Source organism: Macrobrachium nipponense, chromosome 2 (genome assembly GCF_015104395.2).
Source record: "Macrobrachium nipponense isolate FS-2020 chromosome 2, ASM1510439v2, whole genome shotgun sequence".
Classification (NCBI taxonomy): Eukaryota; Metazoa; Arthropoda; class Malacostraca; order Decapoda; family Palaemonidae; genus Macrobrachium; species Macrobrachium nipponense.
This window is the reverse complement of record NC_087201.1, coordinates 139,650,049-139,661,477: the sequence shown is the minus strand read 5'-3', so window position 1 is coordinate 139,661,477 and position 11,429 is coordinate 139,650,049. Positions and strand designations below refer to the sequence as shown.

General features: G+C 35.7%; 1 protein-coding gene across 1 annotated transcript in view; it reads left to right on the top strand.

Annotated features, from left to right (window-relative positions):
• Window positions 1–5,618: 5,618 nt before the first annotated feature.
• LOC135221035 (uncharacterized) overlaps window positions 5,619–11,429 on the top strand; it is a 12,584-nt gene continuing 6,773 nt past the window's right edge. The window contains exons 1-2 of the mRNA XM_064258768.1: window positions 5,619–5,674; window positions 10,125–11,429. The exon at window positions 10,125–11,429 is cut by the window's right edge and continues 1,389 nt beyond it. Of these exons, the coding sequence (XP_064114838.1) occupies window positions 10,153–11,429 (1,277 nt within the window). The 5' untranslated portion in view covers window positions 5,619–5,674; window positions 10,125–10,152. The remainder of the gene's footprint in view (window positions 5,675–10,124) is intronic.

The following is an 11,429-nucleotide window of genomic DNA, read 5'->3' as shown; positions in this document are numbered from 1 at the left end:
ACTTTGATATGTTATTATTATTATTATTATTATTATTATTATTATTTATTATTATTATTATTATCATTATTATTAAAATAGTTTAACCAGACCGCTGAGCTTATCAACAGTCTCACAGGGCTGGGCCGAAGGATTAAAATGAAATGGGGCACCGGGTCAAGGTCATTGGCCAAGTATGAGGACTAAATGATGAATGAAATTTAAAAAATAAATATGCAAAAAGGCATATACTTCAGCACTGAACACACACACACACACACACATTAAATACATTTACTCACGTTTCCATCTGCACAGTTAGAAAAAATCTAACGATAAATTTCAGAATGAGTTGTCATTTTTAAAATTCGTACTTTTTATTTATAAACGCCCCATGGGCTTTTGTATTTTCATAAATTACTTTCTTTAATATATCTATTAATTTACAGCTCGTCGTGAATATTAAAATTCGAACAATTGAAAATGTTGCAGATTCTGATAAAATTTCACCGACAGATCTATGTCCGCAAATTGACAACCGTTGTTGGTTATATTTAGGACACTGACACATGTTTCACTGTTGTTATCACTTTGCTTGCAATTCTGAGCATTCGGGAGCTGGGTATTGTGCGCTGCTCATTAAGTGTCATGTGTCAGACGAGTAGTATGGCCTATTCGGAGACGTGTCAGAATGACTTGTGCACGTCTCCCTCTTTGGCATAATGAACTCTATTTTCTGACGTCCTGACGTCAAGTTTTTGTTTTAAGTTTTTACTTTCAGGTTCCTCATTCCATATATTTCGCTATTTATTTATCATACCTACTTTTATATGTGTTATACAGTGTCCATAAAGTCCCAGTACCATTACAAGTATTTACTGCTCAGAATGGAACTGTGATTCTATGGACACCCTGTATAAACGTTAACAGGGATATCTACATTCGATCTTGTCATATTGGTTGTTTCTTTGGCTGCTTTATCAGCTTCATCATTTCGCTTGATCCCTATAAGTTACATTTCTTCTGTCAGGAAGTGATTACGAACAAAATATTCTGGTACAAGGCAATTAACCGACAAGGGCAAGTCACAAAATTAGCCCGCTTAATATAGTACAAAGGACTGTATCTAGACTGTTTGTAAGAGCCAACGATGTTTCAGAATTAACTTGTATTTACTGTGAACTGCAGTGCTAAATATGTTAAGTTTAATGTATCAGATGTTTTAAGAGTTACTACTTTAATCACGTTGTAATCAGAATGTCTAATCTTATCATGTTGTAAATTCTTTCTGACTGGAATTTCATATCGTTGTTCTGTCACAAAAAATAAAAGTCTTAAGATATGTTTCTTTTATTTCACTGAACCACTGTATGTATGTATGTAAAATATATATATATTATATATATATATATATATATATATATATATATATATATATAGTTGACGTACCCGGCATTGCACGGTAAAAACTTAGTGTAGATACACCCAGTCTGTAGAACACACCCAAAACATAGAACACACCCGAATATTTATTTATCCCAACCTTCTATTATTAAAAAAGGAATCAAATCTATCTATAGTGTAATATCAAAGAATTTTTATTCATAGGTTTTTAAAAATATAAATACAGGATACAAATTATAAAGTAAAATGTTTCACAAATTCACTATGATACTACTTTAAACACAAAACTTGATTGCAAACAATATTTTTAGTTTCGCCATCAGGAGCAAGAACAAATAAATACTTGGGTGAACCCACCCTTGAGCAGGTTCACCCTTGAGCAAGCAACATTAAATTGTCTATAGGGAAAAACATGACAATGTCAAATCTACTCCACAGTACTTAATACTGTCCTTATGCCTTGCTGATCCTGACCGCGAACACAAGACTCACAAGAAATTACAATTCCTTAAAATTAAAAGGGAGATCCGTCGGAATGAGTGGTATCAGTGGGATAAAAACTGTTTCACCCTCTACTTTTCCTGTTAAGATCGTTGCTGCAATGACACTGCCTAACATTTTTTACATTTCACATTTCACCCCCCTCTCACCTCTCATTCCTATCTGGGCTGAACTTGGACTTGAAGGGCATCAGGAGAGTCACCATTCACCTCAGCGACCATGAAAACTACGTATTAGACACTAATTTCTGTCGTTTTTGGTTATTTATACAAATCACCCCCTTCCCACCACCGACCCCGTTGGTGCCAATGATGTCTTATCCCCACAGTATTCTTTTCCAAATAAAAAGTCCTATGTATGCTGAAATGAGGTATAATAAACCCATAAAGTTTATAAGTAACTAAGTCTAAGGGCAGAACCAACCACGTTTCAGGGAAGCCCTTCCCACCTTTACCCCCTTTGGTGCCCTTTAGTGCCCTTGGTGCTAGTGATATCTTACCCCCACATTATTATTTTCCAGATAGTAAGTCATATGCAAAGTTTGGTTGAAATTGTTCCATTTGTTTCAGAGTTATGCTGGAACATACATCCATTATATATTTATACACCCTCAAGTCACTTGAAAATGTAGAAAGAAACTACGAAAGTACTTGTTCAAGGTCTCAGTTTCACTCACCTTCTACCGTGCTTCTACCGTGGATTTCAGGAATATACATATATATATATATATATATATATATATATATATATATATATGTGTGTGTGTGTGTGTGTGTGTGTGTGTATAATATATGTATATATACATGTGTGTGTATGTATGTATGTATGTATGCATAAATGTGAGTTAAGGGACAATCTTCTGTTAAAAGAAATAATACTGTAAACTTGACAGTAATTACGGAACTACATATATATATAAACCTTTGATAGAATTAGCTTTCAGCTGATTAACTACCCATGAAGTGGAATGAAATCCATTGCTAGGAAAAGCACCAAATTCGAGTACATGACAGCGTTTCAACACACGATTTCGAGACATCACGTTGAGCTCCTGACATCATGAAGCATGCATTTCAGAGGTCATGAAATGCTGTTTTTCGTAAACAAATTTTAAACCGACGTAAGGATTTAAATGCTCCTAAAGCATTGAGCGTTTCTAACATTATCTTAATTTATGGCAGTGCACTGAATTGAAAGATATCCTTAATTAAGCCGTTTACTCTCACAAAAAAAAGAAACTAACTCCTTGCCTTTCCCCAGACCGTTTCGAACAAGCGGTACTTTATGACGTATCTGTGACATAACGCCATCTTTAAAAAATTTCGTATCGCCACGAATGTAAAATAACATTTAACCATGAGTCATACGACCATTTGATAGGGTACAGTGGAGGATACGCCATACCGACGTCACTGATACACGTCACCACTTCTGCGGATGGCAATGCACAGCACTTTGAAAAATTAGGACGAAATTTGAAACACTCAGTGTTTTAGTGGTACGGAAAGGCGTCTTAACAAGAGGAAAGTCAACCGTGATGCGAGTTATGACAAACGGAAAACTCAATTTTTACCTACTCCTACTATATACTAATCTGAAATATGACTGCATGAGTCACGAAAACGAAGCCGATATATATATATATATATATATATATATATATATATATATATATATATATTTGTGTGTGTGTGTGTGTGTGTGTGTGTGTGTGTGTGTGTGTGTGTATAGTGATACAGGGCACAGGGAACTACTCCAAGCGACATAATCAGAGGAAGACGGACGAAAACCACACATCACTAGGCTGTCTTTTTTATTATTTTGCCGACTTTTCGTAATTATTTACAGAATTACATCTTCTGGGCTGCACATAAGAAAAGATAATAACATAAAAAAGTTAAAAGTATAGTCTAAAAGTTTATTTAAAATACACCTCTAGGTTGGTTGTGTTTTTATTTTTATTTATTTCCTTTTTACTCTAATGTATTTTAAATGAACTTTTAGACTATACTTTTAACTTTTTTATGTTTTTATCTTTTGTTATGTGCAGCCCAGAAGATGTAATTCTGTAAATAATTATGAAACGTCGACAAAATAATAAAAAAGACAGCCTAGTGATTTGTGGTTTTCGTCCGTCTTCCTCTGATTATATGTATATATATATATATATATATATATATATATATATATATATATATATATATATATATATATAGATATGACTGGTAAAAATGTTCTGTAACAACAGAATTCCATCTAATAAAAGGAGCCCATAAAAACACCAAAATGTAGAGAGAAAAGTACTATATTTCAGAGACTGCTGTCTCTCTCTTCAGGTATATGAATGCATTCATATACCTGAAGAGAGAGACAGCAGTCTCTGAAATATAGTACTTTTCTCTCTACATTTTGGTGTTTTTATGGGCTCCTTTTATTAGATATATATATATATATATATATTATATATATATATATATATATATATATATTATATATAATATATTATTCGAGCTACAAATGTCCTTTAATATCTAATTCGCTCTACCTGGAATCGGATAATATATCATATAGTAAACCGAAGGGGAATTTTTTAGTTAATAATAATTTTGTCCGAGAACGTCAGTGATGTTATCGGTTCGGCTAACAACGTCACCGACGTCCTAATTTCTTCTCCGTCCGCTGGGCGGTGGTTCCAACCAAAGAGAGGACGAAATTATTATCAACTAAAAAAATTCCCCATCTGTTTACATATATGAAAATATATTAATTTCGAGGTAGAGCGAATTAGATATTAAAGGACATTTGTAGCTCGAATAATTTATATGCATCACGGTAATGTGACAATTATTCATATATAATTATTCATATATATATATATATATATATATATATATATATGTGTGTGTGTGTGTGTGTGTGTGTGTGTGTGTGTGTGTGTGTCTGTGTATGTGTGTGTGTGTATATTTATATAAACTCAATGATGACCATTACAAATTATTACAGTGGGCCGTCACTTAACTACATCCAAAGACTTATGTTTTAGGTCTACACCACGAAAGGGGCTGGAATGAATAAAGTGAAGGGGATTTGAGATTGGTTTGGATAAGCAGGCCTGATTTGGACCTCTGGCCTCTGCTCTATCAACAGAGACGTGCGTAGGGGATTTACCCCTGAACATCAGTTTACGTCATCCAATTTCGATTTTTTTTATATCGGTAACAGAAGCCAACAACAAACGTTCTACTCTGTTGAATGAGAACAAAATGTGATTTATAATAATAAAAACTACTGCAATAGACGTTATCGGGAAAGATCGCTCTTTTTAAAAGCGAATGTTAATAAAGAACCAATATCATAGATAGCGATTATCTAGGGTAATACAAAAGAACCAATTTCATAGATGGCGACTATCTAGGCTAATACAAAGTCTTAGAAACGAGTTGAACAATTCTGCTATGTGCAACTAGGAAGAGAGAGAGAGAGAGAGAGAGAGAGAGAGAGAGAGAGAGAGAGAGAGAATAAATGTTGTACGCTGCATATTCATCTTAATCCTTTCCCAAACCACAGTAAAAGAGTATGTGTCCTGAAGGACCTCGGGTATTAAGACAGGAAAACATGCTGTAGCTGTGGTTCAGTTCAAAAACATAGACACGCGCGCGCGCACACACACACAAGTACACGCACGCACACACATAGGAAACTCATATCAGTAGGAGTTCTCACTAGTTTTCCAAGATAACTAGCAGCAGAACGTTCCTAGATCCGCCGGAGGAACGACCTTTCTTGAATGGTAAGAGCTTTTCGTACTTCAAATATCATTTTGAAGGTTAGATATCTACGTATTGCTGCAGATAATGAGACTGATAATTAAAGCTCTGTTTTTTAAAAGGCACCGATAGCCTCCAATTGGTGAAGTGAAATATAAGTATATCCAAGTTTCGACAACTATCGCTCCTTACAAAGTATCAGTGTTTTTCTTTATCATGGATGCCCGTAATATCAGCCCTATACAATGCGTTAATATAGTTACCGTTAAAAGGAACTATTTCGTGCCTGTGTGCGTTTATGATCTCATTAGGACCTAGCCTTAGTATATTACTGTAATTCCCACTGGCAGAGGACTGCATATTCTTCTTACATCCCAATGTGGCTGACACAAGTTTCTTTATTGCTCTAAGAATATTCTAAAAAAATGGCGCTACTCAGGTAAATACATAAATTCCAGCTGTGAATTTTTTAAATTTTTTTTATTTCTGTACAGGCAAGGATTTTTATTCTTTTACTAGCATAAGAATAAGAGTATTTCTAAAATGATTAAAGCAAAGCTATGAAAGTAATTCATTTTAAATGTTTTTTGACTAAATTGTACACCCTTCTTGAGCAATATTGCTCGATGCTCGATGTAGCAATTAGTCCCAATCACTCACCATAACATATTTGTGATTTCGTATTGCCATAAGTGTTGAGGCGCGCCATAATTATAAAAACAACGATCCCAAATATGTATTAGGCTCAGAAGAAAAATCTATAAATTATTCCGTCGTACTGCTGATGAATTAGCGTAATTTGGCATCACAATGACTACAGACACCGACACCGACTGAAGTTATCATTCCATTCTGCAGCAATACTTGGTTTATTATAAGTGTTAGTACTGCGCGCAGTTATAATCACAGACTGAGTATCCTGGAAATGAAATGTTATCATAACAAGGAAGGATCTATGATGCTATAAGAAATTTGGAAGAGACTGTTTCAATAATCACCATAAAGGGGTCACTGCCGTCATTTTCCACGCTCGAATAATTTTCATGACATGAAAAGAAATCCTTAAAAATATTGTGATATCAATTGCGATTCCGGAATTCATTTGGTCATGAAGACGATGAATTTAAGAGCATATATATATATATATATATATATATATATATATATATATATATAGTATATATATATGTATGTATGATATATATATATATATATATATATATATATATATATATATATAACGAGAATATTATCATTTACGAGAGTTTAGATTTACAACGATACTTTTACAATATGTAACATTGATTGTTCCTTATTACTATACATATACATATATATATATATATATATATATATATATATATATGTATATGTATGTATGTATGTATATATATATATATATATATATATAAAAAGATATATAACGAGAATATTATCATTTACGAGAGTTTAGATTTGCAACGATACTTTTTCAATATGTAACATTGATTGTTCCTTATCACGTCTGAATTAGTGTATGTGTGTGTGTGTGTATATTGTGGTTTACAACTTTTAAACATGACATTTTTATTCATTTAAACACCATCACCCCTTTAATATAGAGGGTTTTACCTTGAGAAAAAATATGCATATATATATATATATATATATATATTCACAAACATTAAAATGCAAATGTCGTTTAATATCCAATTCGCAGAAATAATACCGTGGGGGAATTACAGCTGATAGGTGGTTCGTCATCCAGCGGATGCGACCCTTAACCTCGGTATAATTTCTTAGAAAGAGCGAATTGGATATTAAATGACATTTGTATTTCAATGTATATATATATGTGTGTGTATATATAAAATGTGTGTGTTTGCAACCTCTGACGCTTTTCCTACTATGACTCCGCACAGCTGATAATCTCATTTCCTTTCCTGATATTAACTTCCTCTGGGAAATTTCTGCAGAGTCGAGCACCAGTTGAAGAGCAACGAACAACTGAATTCACGGGATGAAAACTTTCTTTCTGACAAAACTAAGCAGGAAATAGCATTTAAAAAAATCCTCCAAAACCGACAATTGATTAGAATTTGAAGTCACTTAATGGGTCATTTTATGCAGACGGTTTTCATCATTCTCTCAGCCTTTGTGTATAAACCAAACTTGAGTACGGAAGGTGGGACGTAGGTATCTAATTTCAGTTCGAATCTTCGTATCACAGGTTCGCAGACTCTTTTCATCCCTTTTTATCTATTTATCGCTTAACCTCTCACGGTTTATTCATTACGACTGAAAACTGATGAACAGAATACAGGAGAAAGCAGACCAGCGAAAATGAAGACCTCAAACGCAATGGACTGATTGCATGGCAGAGATGTTAGAAAGAACGAGGTTCCATCTTCGTAAACCGAAAGCTTGCATCACAAAAGGAGGTCAATAGTGCAATACGCATGATGGGGGTCAACTTGCTTTCTAAGAGTGGCTCTGAGTCTGTCAGTGAATACATTTGTATTTCATTTCTGACCTAATTTGTACATCAAAATGTTGACTTCAGAGATAACCTGGGAATACAAACGAATCCAGAGTAATTGTTAAATATCCCTGCCTGCTGTTCTGACGCCGTTAACTGTGAAGCTCATGTAAATTAAGTTTACTCTATGAGCATGAAAATGAGATCGTACAGGATGCTGTTACTCGTTTTCCGTACCTATAACATAAGAAATGAAGTGACCGTTATGAGGCTGAATCACAGCAGTTTTAGGGCTTTAAAGATTCTTAGTTATTTCTAAATAAGTTCCACTGTTATTGAAGACTTTCAAAACATGATTTAATCGACTTAATGTTCTCCTTTTCCTTCGTGTCTAAAATTCTAGAACCGTTTATATTCTTTCATGGCTTCAAAACTCTAGAAGAAAGGCCAATAAAATTGTATTTCATATTCACAATCTTCGTCTTCCAATCGTTCTTCCAACTTGATAACCTTTGAATGCTCATTTTAAGAATAGTTGATGACACATCAACGCATCCGCTTGACATGGCTCGATGCGGCTGACATTTGACAAAGACCGAAAATTAGGTCAACTCAGAGGATTAACGTGATCACATATATTTCACTATAAGGAAATTAAGGTAGCGATATCGGCTCGCTCCTGCAGACAGGTTTGGAGGACCAGAATACTCGGTCCCGGTGGAAATACAAGAGCGGAGATACTAGGAGATACTACGATGAATCACTGAGTCACGTGTTTACAAGAATCCATTTCCCACGAGGGACACACATTACATCACGACTTAAATACGCTGGCTACAAACGTGGCGGGGATCGGGGACTACCATGACAAACTTTTTGCGGGAGTTACATTACTGAGTAATCAGTAATGTAACTATCCCGGCACGATAGCAGAACTAATCACTACGGAACACTTAATCATTCAAAAAGCACTATGGGAAGAGGACACTTCCAGCATCACCTAGCTCAAGGGCGGAGCAGGTTACAAGGCGCAAGTGGCTGGAAGTGATGCGTGGGGAGAGACTGAGGACCATAAATGACTTGTAACAGTGAAACGTAAAAGAATCGGAAAATGTAAGAATGAGTGACTGTCTAAACCATTTACTCCGCACTTTACCTGATAGCCTGGGTTCGTCCAAATATTGGAAATTCTAAATAATAAGAGTTTTGAAAATAACCCTGAGAAAGAGTAAGGGCATGAGGGTAAATAGAAGCCAAGAGGATGGGGCAATGATTGTTATTCAGATGATGGGAGAATGGAAACGGTTGATTCATACAGGAATTTGATAGTAAATATAACTGATGACTATAGGATGAATGAAGTGATGAGTTACAGAACTGATGGATTGTGTTTGAGAGCAGAGGTGGGAATGGGTAAAGGGACCATTGAACCAACCATCCTTTACGGAGGTAAAGTGTGGATATTTCAATCTGAATGAAATTAATAAAAGTCTAAACATTTTCAAGATGAATTATGTGCATAGCATATGTGGACCAAAAAGAAATGAAGAGATAAAAAATGTGGAGCTACGTAGAAGTAGTAAAACTCTTAGTGTAGGTAAATGGCAATCAAAGCATTTTGAGATGGTTTGGTCATGTGGAGAGAATGGAGAACAATAGGTTGGAGATAAGAAGGAAGGAAAATTGGAGATAAAGAACTAATGAACGCTAGACAATTAAAGTTAGCGCGGCCCTGGAAAGAAGTGAGTGAACGCTGGAAAAAACTAATGTGCGTGTAGGGGAGTTTGATAGCTGCTGGTAAGCATTCTGCACAGGGGTGGGAAGCATTTGTTGTTGTGGAAGTTTTCTCTGCACAATTCAGCAGTCCAATTATTAGGGTGCCAATGAGTTTCATTTTCTTCTCTGGACCCAGCCATGCTAGACTATTGTAAATGCTGGAAGTATAAATACAATTATAAATACATATAAATAAATATAGTATATGTGTATATAGTATACTGACTTTGTATTTTCAGCTTCTTCCAAAGAAGAGGGTGTGATGTGATGGCCTCTTGCTGTTCTGAACCGCCCACCTTCAGCCCGGAGGAAACAAATCTCATGCGACTAAAATGCATCTATGCCAAAGTCATAACCGGAGTTTTGAGATTCGTGTTCAGACGCAGCATCCCCGATTTACCTCCCTGTACATCATTGCTTGCTTTCTATCAGTCAAAAGGGATTCCTAAAAGCACTTTCAAGAGGGGTCTTTACAGAGAACAATGCGACAAACTACGTAAGGACAATACGGGACAGTCCTTTGATGTCACGCTTTTATGTCTGTGTTTCAAGAAGGGATGCCATGGACTGGCTGCGGATGGAGACGAAAAGTGGAAAGAAGGAAAAGAGAGTATTGAATCGATTATAACGCTTTTAAAGAATAAGAGAAATGCAATGGCCCATGATGACATTGAATGCAACTATAGCGATTTGCTATCACAAGCAGATGAACTTCGAGATGTATCAACTAAACTTTTGACTTTTGCAAAACATCAGTATGGGATCTCACCCAGTGTGGTTGACCAAGAAATTGCTCACGTGAATGACAGCATACAACGATACTTGCACGGTAATCTGACACCACAGGACTTTGATGAATACAGAAAACAACTCCTGTTTCCAATGCAGAGCCAGTACGTTCTCGAAAATGGTTACGAAGACGTGCGACGTCAGTACATGAAGCGGGGTGACACCATAACTACTCCAGTCAATCACCTCATGCACATCAAGTTTCGAGTATGTGACATATTTTCAGATGTGGTGATGCAGACTAGGTGTGACTCTTCGCGGTCAGAGCAAGTCTCTTACAAGGATATTTTACAAGGCGCAAATGGTACTAGGACGGATTCTGTCATTTTGATTGAAGGGGTTATGGGCGTTGGTAAAACAACACTTGTACGAAAAATGATAAGTGACTGGACTTCAAAGATAGACGGTAACATGGAGCATACCTGCAGTGATAACCTGGTGCTGCATGTGGAATGCAGAAACCCCACGATACGATCTTTCCTGGACCTGCTCAAACACTTCATGCCCAATGTTTCAAGGAACTTTAACGACCAACATCTAAAATTTGCTGCTTTGGCTCAACAAATCCTGGTCATTCTCGATGGTCTTGATGAACTGAACGAAGCATCGACTTCCTTATTTGAGGAAATACTTCACTTGAAAAAGGATTTTAGAGTAACAGTCATCGTCACAACAAGGCCAGAAAAAGTGGAATACTATTATCACTGTGCCAAGTCTCTCCACATAGGAACAAAGCATATTGTACTCTTGGGTAT